The 27,368-nt window shown below is 45.0% G+C and overlaps 1 protein-coding gene across 2 annotated transcripts; it reads left to right on the forward strand.

Annotated features, from left to right (window-relative positions):
• The first annotated feature begins 557 nt into the window (after positions 1–557).
• On the forward strand, positions 558–26,896 carry hat1 (histone acetyltransferase 1). 2 transcript variants are annotated; one of them, XM_056289730.1, is made up of 11 exons: positions 558–648; positions 1,821–1,886; positions 2,018–2,093; positions 10,648–10,768; positions 20,086–20,262; positions 20,455–20,576; positions 21,145–21,249; positions 21,675–21,781; positions 22,477–22,628; positions 24,484–24,600; positions 26,134–26,896. In XM_056289730.1, exons 1-11 carry the CDS (start codon positions 642–644, stop codon positions 26,302–26,304), a joined length of 1,221 nt encoding a protein of 406 aa, XP_056145705.1. In that variant the 5' UTR covers positions 558–641; the 3' UTR covers positions 26,305–26,896. The 2 variants fall into 2 exon arrangements, with proteins under 2 accessions (XP_056145705.1, XP_056145706.1); XM_056289731.1 differs by lacking the exon at positions 558–648 and adding an exon at positions 891–1,185.
• The last annotated feature ends 472 nt before the right edge of the window (positions 26,897–27,368 follow it).

Below are 27,368 nucleotides of genomic sequence, written 5' to 3' on the forward strand. Positions count from 1 at the left end.
TATCTGAAAGTTACTGAACACATATTCTGTTTTGTTACATATATCTGAAAGTTACTGCATAAGAATTCTGTTTTGTTAACTATATCTAAGTTACAACTGAAAGCTCTTATTTTTGCCCCAAAGAGTGAATAAATGCTATAATGCAATTTAAAATGCAGTTTCTACTGTTTCTACAAATCGCAACCCCCCTCCCCCAAGATCAGGTGGAGGGGTCCTCAGGGTAGATCAAAAACACGCAGGGGGTCCAGGACCCCAAAAAGGTTGAGAACCACTGGTTTACACTATATTGACAAGACGACCTTGTATTGAACCGGTGCAAACAAGCGCACCTCGTCAGTGTAACACCACTGCGAGATAATGCAGAGTTGTAAGGACGGCTGTGAGAGCCGGGGGAGGGGGGGTAACACTTCGCGAATCAACAGCATAAACAATAAATAAATATAAATAAACGGTCCCGTCTTCGTAAACACGTTGCGGACGCGCGGCCCCGCACGCTGAAAACCGCCGCGAGATGGGGTTCCGCTCCGGCGATGACGTCGGCGGAAACACGTCACAACGGAAGCCTTTCGCGATTCCGCGGGTCTTTCGGGGACGACGCGAGACGGCGGACGCTAACCACATACTGATTTCAGTGTGCAGAAATGGCGGGTAAGTGTCAACGCATCCGCGCGTCGTGCCGCGGCCGCGTTTTTGGGGGGTCGGCGACGGCTCGTCGCGGTTTGCCGTCGACGTCGATCGAGTTTGTGGGTTCTCTCCCCCTCCCTCCCCCCCCCTGTTCGCGCGCAGGTGCGCGGCGTGGCGGCGGTCTTGTCAACAACAACAGGAAGCTAGGCTAGGCTAGGCTAGGCTACGGAGTGGCTAGCGGCGGTTATAGCCAGCGTCGCCGTCTCGTTACCGGACCCTCCAGGTCCGGCCTGCTAACGTCAACCGTGTGCTACGTGCGCCCCGCTAACACAACCCCCCCAATTATCGCACGATGCGGAGCCGTTGGTGTAGGGCGCTGGAATTTCGTGCTGGAGTTACGTCGCGACTAGCCGGACGTAGTGCGGGTCGCTAATCAATCGTCCGCTCAAACTTCATTTACGTAGCACGTCCAAATGCACTGCGCTTTGCACCAAGGGGGGAATTCGTAGGGTTAAGGAGGCAACGATAAGACGGTGTAATCAACAGATAAACTGAATTAAGGTATGTATAATTAGAACGGTGTTGCATGAATCAGTGTTTGATTGGAGTAGAAGACAGAACCCGTGGCTGATTAACAGCAGATTTGGAAGCTTAAGCAGAGAGGGGTGTCCTGTTCTGAGTCAAGGCTTAGAAGTTGCTATGGAAGAGGCCGTTCTCGGTTTGGCTGGGAAAGTCTAAACACAGTTTAGAGCAGGGGTGGGCAGCCTTATCCAGGAAGGGCCGGTGTGGGGTGAAGGTTTTTGTTCCAGCCAAGCAGTTACACACCTGATCCCACTAATCAACCAGTAAGAGTCTTTGCTGAGGAACGTGATTAGGAGACACAGGTGTGTAACTGCTTGGTTGGAACAAAAAACCTTCACCCCACACTGGCCCTCTCTGGATAAGATTGCCCACACCTGGTTTAGGTCCACATGCACAGAGTGCTGTTTCACCAAGAGGTTATGACATTTAATTGGAGATTAAAGCACAATTTTTTTCTTCCATCAGTCCGGGGAGGACAACAACACACTGTCTGGGGTTGAAAGCTGCATTAACCAATGTTTACCAATTTGTTTCTAATGCATGCTTAGCGCTGGTTATTCCGGGAGACATTGCTTGTTATCTGGCTAACAGATGTGTACATTTTGTCCCCACAGGAACAATGGAGAAAAAACTGGCTGAGTACAAGTGTGACACCAATGAAGCTGTATGTTTAAAGCTAGGTACTGTATTGATTTTCTGTAGCCCCATTTGCCTTGCAAATGGCTTGCTAATCAGACTTAGTCAAAAGTAAAATTCCCATGAAGCTGCTTTTCATCCATTATGTCTTAACACGTCTTCATTTCAATTTCAGTGCGCTTTCCAGAGGATTTGGAAGATGATGGCACAACTTTCCATCCAGAGTACAGCCACCAGTTATATGGAGATGAGTAAGTCTATCCTGTTATTTAGCCTTACTCGTTAGGTTGCTGACATATCAAAAATGCAATCAAGTTCAATCAAAGTTACAACTGGTCAGTGTTTTGCTGAGCACCAGAAATCATTTTCAGCATTGGCGTGCTTAAAATTCACATTGTTAGATGACTAGGACTTAGTAAGTGCAACCACATCAGCCTGTGACTATGAACACAGTCAGCTGGTATCCACCACGCAGCAACAGTGCAGCAATCGGAGGTTCAGTGCCTTGCCCAAGGGTATCTCGTTGATAGTCTTTCCATGTAATGTAAACTAATGTAAACTATCCAAGGGGGGCAGAGCATTTTCTCTGTCACTGCCCTTTCAGCTTGCTGGCTGTATTAATAATCTCCCCAAAACTCTGTCATAAGTGTAATTGTCAGAATCGACCTGCCAACACTCCAGTTGTTGTGTGTTTTTCCTACCTGTGTTTCACACTACATCCCAGTCTACTCAGATATTACTCTTCCCCAGTTTTTCATTCACATTTCAGAACAGTTCTTGTGTTACCTAATATTCTCTGTTTGGATAAGTTTACATTAGTTCACATAAAACCTGCAAGAATAAATAGACAAAAATATGCATTGGAAAATAAATGTATGGTAAATGTTACTGTTGCACATGATATTAGGTGGCTGTTAGGTGTGCAGGATTTTAAATGGCAGCAGTACAGTCAATTAGAGTCTCTGGGAGTGAATGCCAAGGGGTGTGACTGTGGGATGTTGGACTGCATTTGTTGAGCCTTATTGCGGTCCCTTAACTCGACAAAACATCAGTGAAGGAAGGTACCCACTTCATATCCCCAAATGGTATGCAACACTCAACCTTTAAACCTTTCGAACGGGAACATTATGTAAGCGGTACCTTGCCTGTCAAATAATCATTTTGGGTTAGTGCATTTTTGTGTGTTTAACCGGACTTCTGCCTGAATGCTCATCCTGGAGTTGGGTGCATTGATTAAGGCTTATCCTGGGTGCTGATAAATGTTCAGTTGAACAGATTGAGATTACCATTCTGATAGTATGCTTGGAGGCAAATTTTGCTTATTAGATCTGTGGAGCGAGGCAAAATTTCTGCTAGTGACAGGTGTCTGTGTGCAGGCAGCAATACCATGTCATTATGCTCTCAATTGCATTTCTAAATTAGTCAAAACTAGGCTTGGTTATTTTTGCACCTGCCACAATCAGCTCACAGTGAACTCAGTAATTGGGACATTAATTATTTCAGTAAGCCTAATTGCAGATAAAGCCCAATCACAGTTGCATAATGAAATCAGTTTCTCATATTTGCCAGTTGTCACAGACAGACTACTAGAGTGATGTGTTACCAGTCATCAGGTGACCAACCATAGATCTGTAAGGACAATGTCATGCAGTCAAATTCATGATGGTGCCTAGATTTGTTCTTTATCATTCAGTTTGTTGTATTGATTATATTTGTGCAACAGGTAAATTACTACCCAGGTTTGTTCATGCTGTGAACATCCTATTACATCAAAGATGCTCTATTGGATTGAGTTCTGGGAACTTTGCAGGCCATTGGAGGACACTGAAGTCACTCATTTTTCTGCAACCAGCTTGAAATGATGCATGCTTTGTGACATTGCACATTATCCTGCTTGAAAAAGTCATTGGAAAGCTGTTGGACTGCGGTCATAAAGAAATGCATATAATCTGCTTACCAACATGGGGGTCGGCGGTTCGAATCTCCGTGTTACCTCCGGCTTGGTCAGGCGTCCCTATTGACACAATTGGCCGTGTCTGCGGGTGGGAAGTCGGGTGTGGGTATTTGTCCTGGTTGCTGCACTAGCGCCTCCTCTGGTCGGTCGCCCCCCCCCCCCCCCCGGATCGGCAGAGCGGGTGGAGCAGCGACCGGGACGGCTCAAAAAGAACAGGGTAATTGGCCAGATTCAATTGGGGGAGAAAAAGGGAGAAAATTGGAAAAAAATGCATATGGTCAGCAACAACGCTCAAGTACACTGTGGCATTTATAATGCAGTTGTTGGTATTAAGGGGCTTAATGTGTGCCAAGAAAACATTCCCCACACCATTACACCACCACCACCAGCCTGTGCAGTTGACAGAAGGTAGGATGTATTCATACTGTTTATGTTAAATTCTGACTACCATCTGCATGTCTCAGCAGAAATTAAAGATCATTAGACCAGACAATGTTTTCCGAATCCCCACTTACCTAGTTTTTGTGATCCTGTACCCCGTGTAAGCCAACCTTCCTGTTCTTGGTCTTATGTTGTAGCCCACATGTGTCAACATTCATCGCATTGTGCGTTCATAGATGCCTTTCTGCACGCCACTGTTGTAAATTGTGATTACTGTAATTTTTTGAGTATTTGTGGCCTTCATGTCAGCTTGAAAGTGTGGCTATTTTCCTCTGACCTCTGTTTAAAGGTCCCATGAAATGGCATTTTGAGCACCATGATTTGATGTATATCCATTTGAAACGTAACTGGGTTGGGGTTTTGAGAGGGTAGGGAACGTCCGTGAACGGCCGGGCATTTGTAGAAGAATGTGGACATCGATGTACTATTTGCTAGTTTGTTTGGCAGTAGAAGATCATTAGGCCTCGCTCAGTCTTGCATCCCATTCATTGGACTTTTTTTTTTTTTTTTTTTTGTATGCCCGCAAGTACAACTTGTTGTAACTAAATGTTTAAAAAAAAAGGATTGTATTTTTCAGGCAGAGAAAAACATTCTTATAAAAACAAACTTTTTGTTTAAATTTCTAGTAGCATGTAAAAGAGCAGACATGAATAAAAATACATTTTTCATGTCGTGGGATCTTTAACAAGGCGTTGTAGTTCAGTGGATGTTTTTTGCACCATTCTCTAAAAACTGACTGCAGCGTACTGTAGAGACTATAGTGTATGAAAATCCCAGGAGGTTAGCATTTCTCTGAGATACTGGAACCACCACATCTGGCGCTGACAATTATTCCAGGGTCAAGATCACCAAGTTCACGCATGTTCCCCATTCTAATGTTTGGCTGAACAAAAACTAAACCTCTAAACCATGTCTACATGCTTTAGGTGCAGCCAAATAATTCACCGCCAAAGTGGCAACTGAGTGTATAACTGACACTTGGGGAACTCGACATTAAAAAACAAGACTAGGTCAAAACTTAGTATATGGCTGGACTGTGGATGGTCAGTGTTCGAAATTGTGGCCAATTTGTTACAGGGATAGCCAGTGGTAGTGTAGTAATATTTGTTGTTAAAATGTACTGAAGTAGCATATCACATGACATGGTTATAAATGCAGTTGCAGGAACAATACTTTCCATTCATATCTTGGGATGTTTGATTTGAAAGACAATTAGAATCATCTTTTAACTCCCTCTCCTCTTTAATCCGTTCCTATATTCAATATTCAGTTGCGGATGGCGTCATTCACCGGACGAATAAAAAAAATTAAAAAAATGCTCAAAATGAGTTGCCAAATATACTTTGGCAGCTGTTAATATACCTGGGCGGCCCACCCAAGTTAAGTCTGTGTGGGGAGACGCTGCAGAGTGGTTACTTCGGGTGCTTTAACTATGCCTTTGGGGTGCTTTAACATGCCTCTTGGCACTCGGCCTACTAACCATATAATTTCAGTGATGTCATTGGTCACCTGATCCAGTGGCCCAGTTGTGTGAAACTGATCACTCAGTCACTCGATGGCCAGTCAGTCAGTCGGGGACATTTTTGGTTGTAGGGCCCCCCTGCCGGCTGATCCGGCCAACAATGGATGTGTAGGGCCCCACTTGAACATTTATACATAATTTATCAATAAACGCAATGTTTAAAATCACTGTAAATGTCGCTAAGCTAACAACTTAGTCGTATCGTCACTTTTGATAAACTCTACTAGATGGTCAGCTTTGAAGGGATAATGATGCTCCCAACAATACAGCAGGGGTTACTGCAAATATAAACTTGGCTGATATTGACTGCCATCAGAAAACATAACAGAAAAATGTATTTCGTTTGATATGTAAATACCTTTGCCTAAGATTATTTCCTAAAAAGGTAAATTGCCGGGCTTGCTAGACCAGAAAGTAAAACCATTGAGCTTAATAGAATACTAATGGGTAGGATTTTGACTTGTCTCAACACGTGTGTGTATTAAAAGGAAAATTGGTTATTCAAGAAAATTTTACATATTGGTATTTTGAAGCTGTCAAGCATTGATGACAACACAATCACTGCTTAAGAGGCAATCACAGAAAGTTGAGTCAGTTCATCTGGTTTATTGAGAGAGAAATGTTTCATCACTCATCTAAGTGACCTCCTCAGTCTCAACTGACTGCAGGTATCCCCACCCTTATAAACAACACAGTGACACAACGACCGAAAATGATCAGTTTCATATGCAAATCGCCGTGAACATTAACTAGAGTTTCAATGGCCATGTGTATTTTTCAGGAATACTAGTTGCAATCACAGCATTGTAAGATGGTGACAGATGTACTCTTAGGCCCCTCCCTCAGTTCAGGGATGGTCGTTCTCTCTTCACATTGATTGCCTCTTTGACTTCCTGTTCAAACCAACGTTCCTCCGTGTCAAGGATGTGCACATCCTCGTCCTTGAAAGAGTGGCCATGGGCCTGTAGATGGTGTAGACTGTGGAGTCCTGGCCTGACACGTCAGCTCTTCTGTGTTGTGCCATCCTCTTGGCCAGCGTCTGTTTAGTTTCCCTGGTGTACAAGTCACGGCAATCCTCCCGCCACTTAACAGCGTATACTATATTGCTCTGTTTGTGCCGGGGGATCGGATCCTTGGGGTGGACCAATTTCTGGCGCAGCGTGTTTTGGGGTCGGGAAGCAACTGAGACACGATGTTTGGAAAACGCGTGTCTCAACTGTTCCGACGCTCCTACCACATAGGGAATCACCACTGGTTTACACTTAGGCGGCTGTTGTCCTTCTCTTTTCGATTGGCTGGTGCACTATTTGGGCGCCTTCCTGGCTTTGACAAATTCCCAGTTAAGATAACCACACTTAACTAGGGCCTGTTTAATGTGGGATTTCTCCCCTTCCCCAGCCGCTGTGTCGGTGGGGATGTTGTCAGCTCGATGGTACAGCGTCCTGATGGCTCCTAGTTTGTGCTCCAGTGGATGGTGAGAGTCAAACCTTAAGTACTGATCAGCATGTGTTGGTTTACAGTAAAAATCAAGAATCAAATGTCCTCCATCACCAAATGCAAATTCAGTCTTAAGAAGGCTAACCTGTCATTTTTCACATCCTCCCTGGTGGACATGATGTGGTTGTCCACAGAGTTAATGTGGTTGGTGAAATGTAGTACGTCCTGAGATTTGTTGGTGTCCCTGGATAGGACATCCGAACCCTCTTATCCACTTCCTCCATATACAAGTTGGCCGCTGTAGGTGAAACTGGGGAACCCATAGCATATCCATGCCTCTGCCTATAGTACTGCCCCCTGTATGAGAAGTTTGTGTACTGAAGACATAGCTTCAGGAGCAGACTCTTGGTCAGTGTTAAGGGTGGTCCTATTGCTAAGGGTGGGTTCGTTTTGTAATTTCATACAGACTGCCTCCACTGATTCATCAGTAGGACCACACGTGAAGAGAGACTTAACGTCACAAGAGACCATTGTTTCATCCCCCTCCATGATGATGTCCCTCACCTTATCCACAAAATCCATAGTGTTCTGAATGTGATGTTCATTCCTGCCTACCAACAAGTTAAGAATAGATGCCAGAGGTGGACACCCAGGCTTCAGAAAGTAAAAGTCCTACTATGTGTTTGTTATAGCCATTCACTTAACAAGGTGATTTCACTGTACCTGGCTGAAGAGTTGTGCTAATTAAATTCAGCTGGTGGAGTGCATGGGTAGAACAAATACGTGGCAGGACTTTTACTTTCTGAAGCTGGGTTGTCCACCTTTGATTATATGTTACTGAGTTAATCATACAAACAATAGGGCGTAATGGCACATCCTGTATCTTGGGTAAACCATACAGACTAGGTATAGCTTCCCCAGGGTGTAATCTATGGTACAAACTTCTGTCAATAGCATTGTCCTGTTCAAACAGCGTCAGGGAATCTTATCACCTTTTTCTTGTGACCACTGCCTGGATCTCATTTCAGGGGTTCATAAGTATTCATGTCGCTAAGTAATGTCATAACTTTCTCATGATAGTCTGTCTGGTTTAATACAACCGTGCATCTGCCTTTGTCTGCTGGAAGGATGATAATATTATTGTTCTTACTGAGAGTCGTAAGAGCTTTCCTCTCTTCTCTGCTGATGTTGGACAGTGGCGCCTTCACATTGCTGAGGCAAGCTAAAACTTCTGTCCGCAGTCGCTCCACTTCAGGGTCCGCGATGTTGTTTTTACGGATCGCTGATTTTGTGGCTGTGATTGGTTCCACTAGTGGGATTTCCCTCAGCGTGACAGCAAAATTCAGCCCCCTTAGGCACATCCGGGTGGCGTGGCAGTCTGTTCCGTTGCCTACCAACACAGGGAACGCCAGATCGAGGCTCTGTGTTACTTCCAGCTTGGTCGGGCATCCCTACAGACACAATTGGCTGTGTCTGTGGGTGGGAAGTGGGTGTGTGTCCTGGTCGCTGCACTAGCACCTCCTCTGGTTGGTCGGAATGCCTGTTCGGGGAACTGGGGGGGGGGGGGGGGCGGGGATAGCGTGATCCTCCCACGTGCTACGTCCCCCTGGCGAAATTCCTCACTGTCAGGTAAAAAGAGGTGGCTGGCGACTCCACGTGTATCAGAGGAGATGTGGTAGTCTGCAGCCCTCCCTGGATCGGCAGGGGGGTTGGAGCAGAGACCGGGATGGCTTGGAAGAGTGGGGTAATTGGCCAAGTGCAATTGGGGAGAAGGGGGGGGGGGGTCCCAAAAACAAATTTTTTTGCTCAGCCCCTTAGCAAGGATGTCTTTCTCCGCCTGGGTGAGTTGTCTGTTGGACAGATTCTTCACCCACTTGTCCACATCGCTGCCATGTGTCTGGCGTCCGTCTCTGTCTGCCGATGTCTCTGGTGTACAGTAAGTAGGTCGAACTTCTTTTGCTGCCTGGTTTTTGACTTTCTGTAGACCTTCTCGTCTAGCACAACAGACCTGAGTCTGTTGGATCTGCTCCTCTTTGGCTTTCAAAGCATCTGGTAAAAGTAGTTTGTCTCACCCGTTGGTTCAATAGCTGGCTCTGTGCCTTCTGGAGGATCTTGTTAGCTTGATGGCCCTTGATCGAAGATTTCATCTCGCTCCGAGAGACAGCGCATTCTCATTTTTCACTCTAGCACCAACCATGGCGCACAGAGAGAGAGGTCTATAGTCTTTAAATTAAGTTTTACGGTCTAGGATATTTTATTTGTTTATTTTGTAATGTGTAGGTATGTGGATCTTTTAAAAGACGTGTTTACATTGAAATAAATATATACCTGTACAAGTAGTTATGTCTCTCGTTGTATCGTTGTGCCCTTTTATGGACATAATGCGCAAAAATATTGTGGCGAGCCAGCGTGGACGAATGAGTCGAGAGGCAAGATCTCTTTTTAATCGCGACTCTCGTGCCCCATACACCGCACAACCGCGGGAGTACTGTTTTATTTATACAGTGACCAGAACAGACAACAGTGTAATGAGTCTCGCCCCGGATGTCACAACTGGCGACATCAGTCTTGGTCACAGTCCTAAGATCAGTCAGTCAGTAACAGTCCACTACCCAGTCCAAGTCCAACCCCCAAACAACAACACATCCCAACATAAACAGAACACATGCACATACAACGCAATCAACTCAAACAGTCCCTTGAGTCTCTGCGCTCCCCCAGTGTAGCTCCGCCGCCGACAGTCAGAGCGAACACCTGCCCCGGTCGCTACAGTATATTTCGAATGGGTTCAAACCTATGTGTTTTATTGTTTTTATAGAAGGAAATGGTATGTCATTTTTGGTCAGTTGTAACCGCCCTAGTGGACACCGATGCATAGCCATGCCAACATGCTGGTTTTGTCATGGGTTTAAGGGTGGAGCGAAGTAAAAACAAACTACGATGTCCGGCAATATTGAGAAGACATGCCGTCTAACATTCGACAACGGCGTTAGACCCTCCCCTGGCGCTGATTGCTAATCACTAGCCCCCCCCCCCCCCCCCCCCCGCAGTGCTCATTGGACAATTGCTTTTTCAACCGAGAAACTGCTGTTTCACGTCGTGATGCCAGACCAGAAGAATAAGTCAGCTCGGTGGAGTGGGCAGATTCAAAGGTGTGGACCTAGGCAAATCTAAAAGAGTGAGAAACTTAAGCCTTTTTAACTATTTTGCCACCAAACTAAGTTCGGTTTATGGAAATAACAGGTATAATTTCCTTCACGGGAAAAACACATCAACTTCTTATGACGTACTGTCCTCCCCACTGATATTAACTCATTTTGGTTTTAGCTACAGAAGATGAAATGGGTACAGAGCAGTATGTTGTTCATATTTGCAAGATTCTTGTTTCAGATGGAATAAGCAGCAGCTGGCTACAATGTGTAATGCTAACGGGCATCTTTTCCTCCCCCAGCGAGGTGGCTTTTGGTTACAAAGGTCTTCAAATACAGCTGTACTACACTGCTGGAAACCTGAGCACCCTCTTCAAAGTGAAGTACTCTTCAAAAGTCAATGAGAAGTTTGATTGTGTGGAGGTATGACTTTAATTCAAGTATTTTATTACTTTAGAGGATATAGAACTAATACAGTCTCGTGGAGATTCTGTCATTTTTTTTCCTTTTTACTGTTGTAACACGACCATAATTTTCTGAAGGCTCTCTGTTATGTAGAAATGTCACATATTTAACATGATCTGTCTGTGGTTAATTTCCTTCAAAATACCTATTTGACCAATAATGACAGAATCTACTGTGTGCTGTTTGTATGCATATTTTCCTGCTAAAAGTTTTGCAATTAGTTTTCCTAAAGGAGCTACTTAAACCTAATCGTATACAAGGCTCTGCGCAAACAAGTCTGGCACCTAGTGATTTTACACTTTTTCTGAACTAATTAAACACAAATGTGGGGTGAGGAGTTATTTGTACATCCATGTTGCACCCTGCAGCTCTGCCATCCCCCTTTTAGTTTTTCAGTAATTTGGATCTTTGCAATTGTGACGCAAAGAGTCAAACAAATGTGGGCACAGACGAACGCTCCCGGAGGGTTTTCTCTCGTGTTGTTCCTGGTGAGCAGTCTACATGTTGGCAGAAGTATTTGTGTAAGCAAACAGACAAGAATTAATCAACCACTTAAAAGCCTGTGTTTTCTCACCTAAAGTACCCTTGGCCAATCACTGTGGAAAGCGGCAGAAAACTTTGGAATGACTGCTTTGGAAAGTTGCAAAAAAAAAGGAAAAGAAAGCACAGAGCTATTCATTCCAACTGTGGAAAAAGAGCTACCCAGAGTTGCTTGAAGCATGCAACACAATTTGGGGTGATGGTTTAGCTCAAGGAAATAAGAACGCTAAGCTGTTTGGTGTCAGAGGGGAAAAGCACAATTTGCTTCAAAGCAGGGTAACTACTTTAAACTAAATTCAGACCCGTGATTCGTCTTTATCTGTATTAAATCTTAAGAGTAATAATAAAAAATTTAAAAAAAACCGTAGCGGTTGATTTCAGGCCTGATGGGGATGACTATGACTATAGGGTGGCGCAGTGGTTGGCACGGTTGCCTCACAGCAAGAAGGGCCTGGGTTCGAGCCCCGGGGTAGTCCAACCTTGGGGGTTGTCCCGGGTCGTCCTCTGTGTGGAGTTTGCATGTTCTCCCTGTGTCTGTGTGGGTTTCCTCCGGGTGCTCCGGTTTCCTCCCACAGTCCAAAGACATGTGCGCGTGCGTTTGTGTGTGTGCGAATGTATATGTGAGTGAGTCCCTGTGTGGCAACAGCCATGGCATTTCACTCCTGGCTGTTGCTGGAAAAGTCCTGGCCAAAGTCATGTTACACAGGCTGGTAAAAAACATCTCGGAGGAGCTGTTGCCTGAGTCACAGTGTGGGTTCAGGAGGAATAGGAGTACTGTGGACATGGTGTTCACAGCACAGCAACTCCAGGAGAAATGTAGGGAGCAACACCAGGACCTCTTCATAGCCTTCATCAACCTGTCAAAGGCTTTCGACACAGTCAACAGGGACATCCTATGGAACATCCTCCTGAAGTCTGGCTGCCCAGTTTATCATCTTCCTCCTGTGTGTGACATTGCTGCGCCACGGGGAAATCAGGAAGGACGGTGGGGTTACTGTGGACTTCAGACTAGATGGAAACCTATTTAACATCTGTAGGCTCCAAGCGGTCACAAAAATGACATCCGAGCACATCATCGAGCTACAGTACGCAGATGACTGTACAGTTGTGGCCCACACATCAGAGGCACTGCAAGCTACCCTTGCAGCTGCTGCAAGGGAGTATGGTAGGCTGGCGCTCAGTATAAACTTGGCAAAGATTGAAGTAGTATGCCAGTGGGCATCTACTCCTCCATCTCATTCACCAACCTTCACCATCTCCGACAAACCACTTGCAACAGTGGAATCCTTCAAATATCTGGGCAGCTTCCTCTCTGACGACTGCAGCATCGACCGGATTAAACAAGCATCATCCTCTTTTGGCAGACTTAGGAGAAGGGTCTTTCAAAACAAAGACCTCAACCTCCACACCAAAATATCTGTCTACTTGGCAGTTGTCGTCACGACTCTCCTCTACAGCTGTGAGGCGTGGACCCTGTACAGCCACCACCTCAGGATGCTTGAGGCCTTCCACATCAGATGCCTACAATGCATCCTGAGGATAACGTGGCGTGACCGAGTGCCCCATACTGAAATACTCCACAAGACCAACTGCATCAGCATGGAGGCTACCGTCACCCAGCACCAACTTCGCTGGCTTGGTCACGTCATCAGGATGCCAAAGGAGCGCTTACCGCGTAAAGTGCTGTATGGCCAGCTACATCCTGGCCGCCACTTGACGGGGCCAGAAAAAACGGTACAAAAACCAACTGAAAACCACCATAAAAAAGTGCGGCCTGAACCCGAGCCAGCTGGAGGACACTGCCGCCCAACGCTCCATCTGGCGGCAGCTCTGTCAACAAGGGGTGCAAAAGCTCGAGAAGGACCGAGGTGATCGACGGACCAGGAGACGACTAAAGAGACATGAAACCAGTGCCACACCTACACCCCCCAGTCAGTGCTCTTTCCTGTTCTGTCTGTGGTAAACCGTGTGGATCGCGGATTGGGCTTTACAGCCATAAGAAGACTTACAAGTGACAGAGGCAGGGTTGTCATCATCGGACACGACAGACAACCTTAAGCAAGTAAAGTGAGTGTGAGTGTGAGATAGCCTGTCCAGGGTGCCTCCCAATGACTGCTGGGGTAGGCTCCAGCATCTCCGTGACCCTGAGAGCAGGATAAGCGGTTTGGATGATGGATGGATGGGGATGACTGTCAGAGAGAAGGATGCCTTACAGTTTAATATTGCGTTTATACCGAATAGAGTTCTTCAGGTGTTGTAAGTAGATTGTCAGTGGAGTCTCTACTGTGTGCCCACAGTGGTGGTGAATCTGCACAGTATTGCTTATTGCTACCAAATTGGGTCTTGAAATGAACAGCATCCTGAAAGTCCACTCAAAAGCAAACATGCATCAAGGATGAACAGAATTATTAGGTGGTAGGCTTTCTGGATGAGAGGGCAAAACCATTTTTGGGTTTGAGAACAAAGCTGAGTACATTCCAGAAATAAACATTGTGGGACTGTCAGGACTTTGGCAAATAACTCTCTTATAGCGCTAGTTATATGTAGAAAAAGCGTTATCTTGTCTAAATGGGATGGATGTTGGTGTCGGCAGCAGACCTGAAAAAGATCTGGTTGTTTTCACGGCATGGAAACCAAGAACCGCTGGTTCACCTGCGTCTGTGAAGGGGAAAATAACCGTTAACTGACTAGTTAAGTCCATGTTAAGCAACTTTTGTTGCCTACAAATGAATTGCTGTTGGGTTGCATCACCTGACACACCCTGCAACTTATGAAACTGATTTCCTGCATTAACCAATCAGAATAACGGCATGTTCATCAGCGCACAGACACGTTCCAGTTGTGAGGGGAAAAAAAAAGATCTGTGTAGGTTCTGTGGTTTTTGATGGTTTTCTAGTTAGAACTTTATTAAGTTTGCTTTAACTGCCCCTTAATTTAACGTGGGGGATAGGGCTCCAGTAAATCTGATTACTAGATAAAGAGGTTCCGCTCTTTGAGTTTTGTCAAGATTTGTATGCCACAATTTCTATTTATTATTTTAAACTTGGGATATCAAATAGCTTCTATCATCGGCGTTAGCTAACCAGTTGGGGTAAAACATTTTCTACCCTAGTACAGTTTGTTTAGCTAGGTCGACTTTCATATTATCAGATTTTTATTACACACTACTACCAGTAGAGATGGTGGTGTTTGACCACCACCCATTCATTTGAAATAAAATGATTGCCAGTGCTGCTGTTGGAACCTCCCCTACTGCCGAACGAAAAACGTGTTTTTATCAGGTTTTAGCTATTCATTTCATAGTATCTCTGTCTTCTAAGAGTTGGGTCTGTCATATATGCGTTTTTTCCACAACACCTTCTTCAAACTCACTACATACCTTACTCTTCCACATTTGGCTCCTGTGGTGAAGATATACACTACACAGCATTGTGTTATTTTTGTCCAGAGTGGTACCAGACAGTAACCATTAAAATGAACAAGTACAAAAGCAGTTATGATTAAGATATTTTTGGATTAGTGCTTGCCTTAAATACGGCATGCGTCCAAGTCTTCAGTATGATACAATAATAACGTTCAAGTTGGCTCAGATCCAGTAGGGACTAATACGTCTGGTCAGATTTACCATTAGCTCATAATTTGATGTGTCAAAACAAAAACGAATTCCGGGGATGAATGGAGAGATGGAAATTTGATGTCACTTTAAATACCATGAAAATGTTAACACTTTGATGGAATTTTATTGAACTCTAGATTCAGTAGACTTCAGATAATAAAAAAAAATGTTAATAGTTTTCTACTAAATGACTATAGTAAATGTTTGTCCGTCTCACTAATTGATTGGATTTTTTGACTGTAGAATTTGAGGTCCCCCCCCCCCCCAGATGATTTGGAAAGTTAATGTGAATCAAGGGACAAAACTCTGGCATTGATTACTTGGTCAGATCTTTGTGGCGGCCCGAGGCCGGCTGCTCTGTGGGCCGGCGTCTTTGTGCCTTGGATGTTGTTCTTCGCCGACTGAAGTGAGGCCGGATCACACTCTGGGTGGTGGCATTATTCCAGCAAGAGAACTGTTGTTTTGTTAGACTAATCTCGGCTCACCGTAGGCCCCCCATGCCACTGCACTAATCCTGCTCCTCCTGCCAGAAGAGAGGTTTTTAAAGCATCTGTACGAGGGATCTAACGTTGGACATTGATTTTTTTTTTCTTTTTAAGAGGTTGCTGTGATTGAATCAGCAGGAAGAAGAATGTGCCCCATTTGGATTTCTCATAAACAGATTTCCAGGAGGGTAATCGGAGGGCACCAGAAGAGAAACTAATTTATTCATGTCCTCTTTTTTTTTTCTATCTAAATGGGCCGTAGGGGACAGTCCCTGTTGTGGCTGCTTAGTTTTAAGCAGTCGGTACAAACACATAGTAAGAATGGGGGAAAAATGAGCATGGTTCTGCTTGAGGTTCAGCTCGTATGATTCTCAACACGAGGACATGTGTCTTTGTGCACGCTCACTAATCCAGGTTAGGAAATCACAAAGTCGAATCAGTTCATCTGGACACAGCTTCTGTTGAAACGTTTCATCGCTCACTGAGGCCGCTCGCTCATCAGAGATGAGACGGTTCTCTCGATAAACGCTGTGTCCAGATGAACTGATGCAACTTTCTGTGACAAGGACATCTGTCCTGCCAAGAAGTAGCAGACAACCCCCATCCCTCCAAAAAAAAAAAAAAGCCCAACAGGATCTAATAATAATAATTACTACTAATCTTCTTTGTAGCAGCGTAACCAAAAGCAGGGGTTCCAAAGCTTTCTCAATCCATGACCCATCTTCGGAGAGAATTTTTGGCTCGGGACCCACCAAATAGTTTGTGCAGTAAAATGAGCAATACAAAAAAATATTACCTGTAACAACGGCCCCTGCGGATCCTTATAAAGTCTTAAAACGTCTTGGAATTTATTTTTTTTAATTTAAGGTCCAAAATGTTTAAAATGTCTGGAATTTTAGGAAGGGAGGCATTAAATGTATTCTCGGGCAGAACGAATGAGTGTATATCTATTTTTTTGTTCAGTTTTTGTTTTATATTCTATAACTGCCTGACATTTGTTGCAAACAATGCATTTGCGCTAAATAGCATACGCTAGGCCGCCAGGGGCAGTGGGACTGGGAGGCAGTAGTTAGCGGGCAACAGATGAGGCAGCAAGCAAAAAGAAAATGGCTAAATGTCAATTCAATCTTAAATGGTTGGAGGACAACAAATATTGTGGGTGAGCTTAAACAGTCCAATTCTTACAAGGCACATTATGAACTTTGTTGCAAAACCTTCAACCTGGGGGGGCGTGGTGTGGTGTGGTGGTCTATTCCGTTGCCTACCAACACAGGTATCGCTTGTTCGAATCCGTGTTACCTCCGGCTTGGTTGGGCGTCCCTACAGACACAATTGGCTGTCTGGGTTGTGTCTATGGGTGGGAAGCCGGATGTGGGTGTGTGTGTCCTGGTTGTTGCACTAGCACCTCCTCTGGTCGGTTGGGGCGCCTGTTTGGGGGGGAGGGGGAACTGGGGGGGAATAGCGTGATCCTCCCATGCGCTACGTCCCCCTGGTGAAACTCCTCACTGTCAGGTGAAAAGAAGCAGCTGGTGACTCCACATGTATCGGAGGAGGCATGTGGTAGTCTGCAGCCCTCCCCAGATCGGCAGAGGGGGTGGAGCAACCACCGAGACAGCTCGGAAGAGTGGGGTAGTTGGCTGGGTACAATTTGGGAGAAAAATGGTGGGGGGGGGGGAGAAAGTGGCTGGGGACTCCACATGTATCGGAGGAGGCATGTGGTAGTCTGCAGCCCTCCCTGGATCAGCAGAAGGGGTGGCGCAGCGACCGGGACGGCTCAGAAGAGTGGAGTTATTGGCCAGGTACAACTGGGGAGAAAAGTGTGTGGGGGGGGGGGTATTCAAACTGGTGACAATAGGTTGTAAAGCAGTAGATTTTGGTATGAAATCCGAAAGCACAAGCGCTATGCTAGCACTATGCTAGCACTGGAGAAAGCACTGCGGCCATCGAGTCGTATGTTGTCATGTGTATGTCTTATGAGCTCGTTGGGAGCTTGGCAGCTCATGGTAAAGTTCGAGCTAAATTGTGTGTTGCAAATGCATCCGCTCGAGCTGCAGACTCCGTAACTGCCACTGCTCAGCTGGTGTGCAGATACCCTGAGTTTAAAAAAAAAAAAAAAAACCCCGAAATAATTAACAATCCACTCTGCACGGTTCATCGGTGTTGCGTTTCCCTTTCAGGCTTCCGTGTTGGCCTACTGATGATGAAATGAAACGGCACAGCCCCGTCAACATGAAACATTATTTTATTGATATTTTGGAATAGAATATAATTATTGCATTGACTCCAAAACTATGAAAAGAGATGTTCTCCTTTTTTCTTTTCTTTTTTTTTAAAATTCTCTCTCCAAACAAAATGCATTTATTGTGGACATCCCGCAACCAACTTGCCCCCCCCCCCCCCCCCCCCGCGCGACCCACAGTTTGAAAACCGCTGACCTAAAGCACACACGAGAAGAACGCGGGTCGTCTGTGTACCTGGCCCTTTTGGGAAAATTCAGCTATAAAAGGTGGGTTCCCTCCGATGTTTGGGGTTTTCAGCGCCATGTCCCGTCCTTCTCCAGCAAGTTCTACAAGCGCTGTGGGACTAACCATGTTTACATATAAAGGGGCGCCGTCATACTCATTGCATTTCACAGATGCGCAGGTTTGAAGAGCGAGTCGGTTGCCCAGTATGGAACCGGAATGTGATGATGGCTGGCTGGCTTCCCTTCTATTTGCCCCGGCTTGCCGGTCCGCGTTGACCCCGGAGTGTTCACCTTGTTAAGAGTTTGAGTGCAGATGGCGTGGAGGTAGCGGGATCGAGGAGTGGCGGAGTTCAGGCTGCCCTGAAGAGTGTTTTTCTCTGAGTGCATGCGGACTGTCTGGGTGCGGTGCAGCTGGTGAGAGGGGGGTTGGAGATGAGGAGGGAGGGAGGGAGCTCACACAGCTGCTCCTCCGATACGAGTCTCGTCCAAAAAAAAAAAATCACCTTCCCCCCTTTAAATTGGGCAGCACCTCGGTAACGATGGATTTCTCCATGCCGACATTAATTTGGTGCTCGGGCCAACCAGTGTTGTGAACCGGATGGACACTCATGGAAGCTAAAGTAAATATAGTTCAGAACGTCGATGTACTTTATCATTTTTGAAATTCTTGAAAGTTGCAAAAGCCGTTTTTTTAATGATCTTTTAAAGGCAATCTATTGTAAATAATCTATGTACTAATCTAAATAAATCATTTCTTCGTGATAAAATGGGTTTCTATGAAATCTTGGGTCTAGCGTACTCTTCTGGAGATTTTTCTTTTGAAATATTTCGAGCACGACAAATCAGATACTTTGTGCAGTCTTTGTTGTTATTCTCGGAGATAAAGGAGCTTTACCAGAACCTTCTATCGGTGTATTAAGTTATATTCATTCCAAACTAAGGTATCTATTCTTAAAGGTTGTGCAATTTAGCGCCTAGTATAGAGGAGAGTGTGCGGGACAATGTCACTTGTTTGTCCATGGCCTTTTTGAGCATGCTCCTTGTTTCTTAGAAATGCAGTTGAACAATTACAATGGTGAAGTGGCATTCAGCTGCAGGTGCATTACTTCCAGTTGGATATTAGCTGATGTCTGAAAGGAGGGAATTAGCGGTGTGTTGTATTAGCCTTTTGTAGTGCATTTTGCTCAGGCCCTCTTCATTTCCCGGTTTTCAATGCCGAGCGGCAAGGGTCTCCGCACAGAACTAATGCCCATCACACATGTAAATGGTGTGAAAGGGCTGCTCAGCAAAGTGTTCTCATGTCAATCCTCGTGGAAATGGATACAATGCAAACATTACAGCTGAACCAACCACACGTTCTGCCGAGGAAAAAGTCCAAGGGGCTAGGGCCCCTTTGTCTCGGCCGCTCTTTGAAAAACACGGGGGCAAATTCATTTGATTGAGTTCGCCCGGCGGGATTAGAGGAGAAACTTCTATTATGGACGCCCGAGGTTTGTTAAGTTGAGATCAATTCATTAGATTTTATTGCCTTAGTGAGAAGCAGAATTGCGTTATTGTGGCAACTTCATCACATATTCATGGTTCAACAGAAGTAGTAAACGTATTGAATTAAGTGCTCTTTCAGTGGGGAAGGGAGCGGGGGGGGCCGTGGTGTCTGCTCAGCTGACAGTTTTAATTGCCTAATGGTTTGCTTTTCTCGGGCACAAAAAATGTATTCTTCCGCTGTAATTTCTTGTGATCTCTTTTAATCGTGGCTGCAGCCTTTCCCAGTTTCAGAACTGAAGAACTTTTTATAACGCACCTTTATTTTATAGATGACCATAAAAGCAAGGTTATGTCAAAAGTTAAGTAGAAAAAAAAATAGAAAAGTAGAACAAGAAATCAGCTGGGCTGATCAAAAGAGAGATCACTGTGGGTAAATCCTGGTACTGATAGCGGAATAAAGCGGAGTATACAATGACAAACGACTGAATTTTTACTTTGGAGTCTCTATGCTGCAATCATAATCTAGCCAGTGAGACAATTTTATAACCGAGTAATGACTCTCTGAGTCCATTTGCTTGTTTGATGGTGTTTATGTGATGGGCAATATTTCACTGCCGTCAACCAGGGAGATTGTTTTAAGATGTTTATGAATGTTTCCATGCTGAATTTATGTTTCACTCTCCAGCCCGACAATGTCGAAGGGAAGATCAGGGAAATCATTCCTGCTGGTTTCAGTTGCAACACTGATGACTTCATCTCATTGTTGGAGAAGGAGGCCAACTTCAAGCCCTTTGGCACCTTGCTTCACACTTACGAAGTCCACAACGAGGAAGCAGGAGAACTCACATATCAGATTTACAAGGTAGGTACATTGCCCGTCACAGGTGATACTCCTGTACTCCCTTCAGTTTATTAAAGGTACGCTACTTAAGTGTATGTTTCGTTACTCACTTGACTTGTGTTCCACACAGTATATAAGTTATCGTGAACAATGGTAGGGCCGACACGAAGAGGAACCTAACCCTATGCATGTTTGTGGAATATTCTGTCTAAGGTTGACATGACCTGCCCGGGATTCCCAGAGTACCATGAACGCCTGCAGACCTTCCTCATGTGGTTCATCGAGACGGCCAGTTTCATCGACGCAGACGATGATCGCTGGGACTTCTTTCTTGTGTGAGTGCCCTCCTTAAACAACGGCACTGCCCCTACCACCCCCCTCCCAGAAACGCACCCCCAACGTCTGTTATTGAAAAACAGAGCCCCCCTTTGAGCCGCTTGTGACCAATTAGCCGACCGGTTTGATTATATTTCCCCATAGAAGAATTGTTGATCTGGCAAGAGTTTCTTTTGTACCCAGAGCCCTTTTCATTTTTTTCAGGGCCAAGAGCTGAATTGAATACTGTTGTCTTTTGAGACACTGAACAATATCTAAACAGTAAAAAGAGCCTCTGCCAGTGTTTTCTTTACCCTGGCTCCTATTAATACTGACAATGGGCAAATGGACTGAAGTGATTTTGAGGAGTTCAATCCCTCCTCCAACCCCTTCTCGTCCTCTAAGTTGCAGTACTCCAATTAAGTGCATAATGTATTCAGGTTGTAGCAGGTGTACCAATCGGGCCTGGCTGCTCCAGTATGCAAGCATTGGGGAAAAGGGGGGTGCGTGCGAATGGAGGGGATAAAATGGACGCTGCATAGGAGTGTGCCTGTAATTGACCTGCTTGCCTTTGTGTTTTATCTGCAGATTTGAGAAGTACAATAAAGACGGGGAGACTCTCTACGCAACTGTTGGCTACATGACAGTTTATAATTACTATGTGTACCCAGACAAAACCCGACCACGTGTAAGGTAATTGCTAGGGTAGCACGTGCCTTCTCATTCTTTTGTGTAATAAAAAAAAAGGGAAATTATACATTTCTTTCTCCCTCTTCGGGGAAAAAAAGGCCAAATTACTGGATTATATAGCCAACTATTCAACCCCATTTTGTTTCATTATGAAGCCAAAGTGCTTCATATCTAAAAACGACTTTACATGTTAGCATTTTGTTGTGCATGTAGATGGACGTTATAATAACCCACTGCTACATTTGCCCCTTTCAGTTTAAGGATGGCTCGCACATAGAGTCGTCACACATAATCCTGACCAGTTTGTAGTGAGAGAGAGGGGGAGAGCGAGAGAGAGAGGGAGAAGGGGGGGACACATTTTTAAACAAACCTGTTTCACATTAGTCCCCACATATGTGGTATAACATGTATGTCCTCTCTCTAACAAGCCAAATGCTGATCCTGCCACCGTTCCAAGGAGAGGGTCATGGTGCCCAGCTGCTGGAGGCTGTGCACAGATTCTATTGCACACTGCCCAAAGTACAAGACATTACAGGTGAGTGTGCTGGGATTGTGTTTTTACATGATGTTCAGGAGACCGCGTTGGGAGACACTGTTCTTCTTAGTTCTTATGGTTTTCACCAGTGACTTTGTAAATAAATTCCACATAGGATCTAGTAATTACAATGTAATGCTGTAGAATAATTGTACAAAGGACAAAGGAAGTTTATATTTATATGCCAAGATTTTCTTTTCAGAATGGGCTGAATAGAAATGTCTGCTTTGCACTGGAACTGGGGCTGAATGATAAAGAGGTGTCCCGGTTTTCCCTTTCATAAATGAAGCCTTCCCGAGAATTGATTTCGGTTAGAATTAGCCCATTGAATAGGAGAGAGGTCCTGCCAGGGCAGGTCGTGTGGCCTCGATTAATATTTCCTCACTGTTGCTTGGTGCTGAATATTTGAATAAGGGAGGATTGGAAATGTGTAAATTTCTACCTTTTGTAGCAGAGATCCAGAAGTCCCCCAATTCTCTTCAGCAGACCCCCAACACATGCATACAAGCACACACACAAAAGGTCAATTGCACTACAGTGTTGAAAACAAACTATGCTGTGAGGCACGCCATAGCTTTTGTGGGTTTTGCGAAAGGTCTATTATAGCTTATTTGAAAACTACAAACGGCTCAAAACAAGTTTACCTCTATTGTTAGGCGGTTGTAGTTATAATGTGTTGTGATGTTTGTTTCCAGCCGAAGACCCCTCTGAGAACTATGTGAAGCTCAGAGACTATGTCCTGGTCAAGCTCTGCCAGGGCCTGCCCTCCTTCTCTCCAGACAAGCTGCACCTCGGTTTCTCCAGCGACATGATCAGAGAGGCTCAGGACAAGCTCAAAATCAACAAGGTACTCTACATCATGTCAAGAATAGAAACTCAGAAAAATTATAACATTTATAGCCACAATGAAATCCTTGCATTATCTGAAAACATACATACAACATACCTGTTGTGACATACCTGTTGTACATACATGCTTGCCTCCAATGTCCTGTTTTTGTTCCATTTATTTCTTCTGAGGTTTGTGTGTGTGTCTGTCTGTCTGTCAGCAAGTGCTAGAAGCTGCTGTGTACCGGAATCAAATTCCTCTTGTGCATAGGTCCACTTGGCCAATAAAGCTAATTCGGATAAGTCGCAAAAATCAAATATAGTTTGACAGCCAGAGGAGGGAAATATACGTAAACATCTGCCCTTTTACAGCATTTCAGTAAATGCAAAGCAGCGACGATGACGCATGCACATCGATCAACTTTGAACGTGAACACCGCTGGGTGCCTATCACATCACTTAGTCTACAGTTGTAAAAATTGTTTAAAAAAAAATATTTGGAAGTGCTGCATTTTTTTTTGTGAAGTTCAACTGAAATATAAGGCGTCCGGGTGGCGTAGCGGTCTATTCCGTTGCCTACCAACACGGGGCTCGCCGGTTCGAATCCCCGTGTTACCTCCGGCTTGGTCGGGCGTCCTTACAGACACAACTGGCCGTGTCTGCGGGTGGGAAGCCGGATGTGGGTATGTGTCCTGGTCGCTACACTAGCGCCTCCTCTGGTCGGTTCGGGCGCCTGTTCGGGGGGAAGGGGGAACTGGGGGGAATAGTTGTGATCCTCCCACGTGCTACATCCCTCTGGTGAAACTCCTCGATGTCAGGTGAAAAGAAGTGGCTGGTGACTCCACATGTATCAGAGGAGGCATGTGGTAGTCTGCAGCCCTCCCTGGAGCCGCAGACGGGGTGGAACAGAGACCGGGACCGCTCGGGAGAGTGGGGTAATTGGCCAAGTATAAAACGGCTGAAATGTAAAACATCCAATAAAGGAACAAAACAAAAGCTAAGTCTAGAGGCCTTGTAGTGTATGGAGGACCTCACACCAGAAGACTTGATGCACTTTCCAGCTGGTCGGTGTACAGCGCATCTTGATGGACACGTTAGGATCTGCTTCATAACTGATGCAACAGCGGCTAAGAATTCAGACCCACGTTGACCCTTCGCTTTCTCAGCGGACTGGTGCAGTCAGGGGTTTCCCATAATCTTTCTGCTTTCCAAAACCATCCCCTAGACCACAACTGACATGTATCATTTCCGTTCTTCCCAGTGTTTTCTTTTGACGCAACTCCTGCTCAGTTATAACGGGAGGATTTTTCCTGCTTTTTCTTCTTCTTCTTCGTGATCTCATCCCTGCTGAGATTAATCAGCTCCTCTTTGTGTTCTTCAAGCATCAAGACGTGCTATTAGATTATAGATTCTATACCAGGCTAGATAACCGGATTTTAAATTGGAAGAATCGAATGTCAGACATTTGTTACCATGTTAAGTCATTTTAGCCCCATTTCACTAAAAACACATACATATTTTTAAAAATCCGCACATAGTTCTTCCCTACCAACCCTAGTCCCAGTTATAACACTGGTTCTCTTTGTGCCTTTGCCATGTAGCTGATTATCACAGTCTGACCCCTTTTTGTAAATTGACCAAATGGTTACGTCTCATGACACGCCTCTAGGCTTTGTCCGGGACCAGACCCCCTGTCGGCAGCGTGTCTGCGGGCCCTGAGTATTTCTTTTCCAACCATTGTGCTGAGATGTAGTTTAGATCCCATTTGAGGCAAACTATGTGGACTTAAAAAAAAAAAAAGAAAGCGAGGGAGCGAGTGAACGGGGGGGAGGGACAAAAAACTCAAATAATTGGCTTATTTTCTTTCCCTACAGAAACATGCAAGGCGAGTGTACGAGATCCTGCGCCTGAGAGCGACAGACATGAGTGATGAAGTAAAAGCAAGAGATTACCGTCTGGAGGTTAAAAGAAGGCTATTTGGACCGTACAAGGTTACTGCATTATAATAACAGCATTGAAGTAGCATGCATTGTTTATCACCGTGCAGTGGGAGAATAAGTGCGTGCAGCAGCAAACTCATTTTAATTGATTTCTGTTCATGCTCGATATTCGCAAACGCGGATTAATTACCAAAACACGTTGCCGTTGCCACCCAGCGAAAAGCCAGATTTCAGTGTTCCACCATTTGTAAACATGGCATTACTGCTGTTAGTTGCAGAAGGAATAATGGTGTGGCATACACTTTATCTGCTTAAGGCTGCGTATTGTCACTGTTTATTATGTTACCTGTCAGTACTTGGAGAAAAATTGATCTTCACTCCTGCTAAAATTGGTAGGGTACCAGTGGCTCATTGTTACAGCTACAATAGAGCGCACTCGGCCCCCGTGGTTCTGCTATTGTGGCACCATTTTCTATTCAAGCAAGCGCAGTTAGTTAGGATTTACATTTCTTTGAATGAAATCTTTTTTTTATGTAAGTATGCTTCAAGCAGACAGTCCTAAAAAGCTGCTGCATTTTAGAGTTTCACGTCTTTACTTTTTCTGTGCTTTTTCAGACTAACTCAGGCGAGCGGTGGAATTCTTCCAAACCGTTTTTTTTTTCCCCGTTCAGAATTGGGGATTTTGTATTTAACTGCAGAATCTGAGGGAGGCAGAGACATCTGCTGAAACTGAATCACAAATTCCACGGCGGATAGACTTCCTCATACCCATATAACACTCCCTACAACCTGTTTTGCCCCTTACATTTTGTGTTTGAGCAGCTCGCTGTAACTCTGCATACCAACCATTAGAGGATTTGCTGTCAGCGGTGTAACCGCACGTCCTGAAAAGGCGAGTTTTTGACGGCAGTGAGGGAGTGGAATGGGGTGGGGGGTATAGACCTATGTGGTGAGAAGGGAAGTAACCTAGGAATTCCTTGGGAGAGTGGCGAGGAGAGATCTGGTGGCCAGATGCCTGTTCTCCTTTTTTCTCCTTTCCTGAGGAGATTTGGTTTATAGTTATTTGAATGGCAGAGGCCTCTGCCGTACATGTGAAGGGATCATATGTTTCTTCCCAACCTTGGGTTAGGTTATTTTTCTCTCTATTCCCCCAGTGACCAAATGTACATGTGTGAGTCAGTATCAGCCAGTTTTGCATGAAGCATTTTCCACTAGAGTCCAAATACTTGAATGTGCAACTTTGGTCCGTGGCCAGTATCTTTCAGCACCCCTGTAGATCCGGCTGCAGAGTAATTTTGTCCTGCCAGAATATTCTGTCGTTGCCCCTCTCTACCATCTGAGTTGGATGTGAAAACATCCTACAGGTCGGTTGAAAGAGAAGCCATTTGTAGCCGGGAACGTTTATAATCACATTTCCAATTAAATTCGAGTCTTGGATTCAAGAAGTTCTTGTAAAACCACATTCATAATCCCCCACTACCGCCACTACCGAACACTAGGCAGCTCATGTTTGTGTCTTTTAAAGAAACAGCCGAAGTATCGCCTTGACAATGTTGTGTGTATTTTGATGTGTCTGGTGTGCAGAAGAACCAGAGAGAGCTGACCAAGATGATGAAATGCCTGCGGCCAGAGGAGCTAGTGTCCCACATACACCAAATGAACCCTCAGATACAGCACGAGGAGCTGGAGAAGAGCTACCAAGTCATCCTCGGAGAATACAGAAGAATCATTGAAAGGCTTGCAGCGCAGGCCTGATAGCAGGCTTGGAGACACGACTTGCCCTGCCTGCTGGCCAGGAGTCCGCCTTCTAAGACCGGGGGCGGTCTGCCCCGTCTGTAAAAAGCCACAGACTTGGGTTTCCCACCAAACAGAAACTCTCTTGATGTGACTAATCACTTCTAACTGAGGAGTACTATGGATCCATATTAATTGAGTAGTAGGTTGTACCAGCACTAGCTTGGAGTGAGAAGCCTGTGTATAGCCCGACTCTGTGTTGTGTGTGAGATTGGCCAACACAGCTGTCCAGTCGAACCAGTGGTTGTCTACAGCTTCTTTATTTTGTTATCCCCCCTGTTATACAGTAGATGTACAGTAGAGGATGATCATGGCACAGCTGGCAGGGGAAGGCTCGCTTTTCATCCCATGTGTTTAATGAAACTGTGCGATTCAGCGATTTGTAATCATTCACAGGTGATACGAGCTCCGTCAGCCCTCTTAAGGAAATGCCTCCTCCTCTTAACAGACAAGGCCCGATTTGCTTTTCTCCGATATCCTTTGTCATAACTTTTTCTGGAAGAAATGTTGGTTTTGAGGCACTTCATATTGAAATAAAAAATGGTTTTGTATATTGCTCAAACTGTTGGCTTTGATTAGTTGTGTGACAGCCTCACTACTTGGGGGAAATACTTGACCATTGCGTTGAAGTATTACGTATAGTACGCTGTTTTCCCGGAGGATTTGTAAATGCGTCACCCTGAGGTACCTTTGTATAGTAACTCATGACACACGGCAAACTAGTGATTTTTCACAATCCCCTCAAGAAGTCTAGGATGGAGCTGGAACTAATTGGGTAGTAAAGGTTCAGATAAATCCAGCATACTACACAATACTGCGCACAACCATCACTTTCTAATACACATGTAGTGCCAGTTTCTCCCTTTTGTGTTTTATTGCATTCCCTTCAAAAGGCCTGAATCATGCATTTTTTTCCCAGTACATGTTGCTGTATTTTATTTTAACCATTTTAGGGATGCAAATTAGTTCAGGCACCCTCTTGTGGTTAATGCAACTTCTGATTGCCATTGATGTGGAGTGTCGGG

This window comes from Lampris incognitus, chromosome 11 (genome assembly GCF_029633865.1).
Source record: "Lampris incognitus isolate fLamInc1 chromosome 11, fLamInc1.hap2, whole genome shotgun sequence".
NCBI lineage: Eukaryota > Metazoa > Chordata > Actinopteri > Lampriformes > Lampridae > Lampris > Lampris incognitus.

What these genes read in the sequence shown, in the direction of transcription:
- hat1 (XM_056289730.1), top strand. An exon ending in CAAAGTACAAGACATTACAG is followed by an intron (nt 21,782 to 22,476) that starts GTGAGTGTGCTG and finishes GTTTGTTTCCAG; the next exon opens with CCGAAGACCCCTCTGAGAAC. An exon ending in GGCTATTTGGACCGTACAAG is followed by an intron (nt 24,601 to 26,133) that starts GTTACTGCATTA and finishes TCTGGTGTGCAG; the next exon opens with AAGAACCAGAGAGAGCTGAC.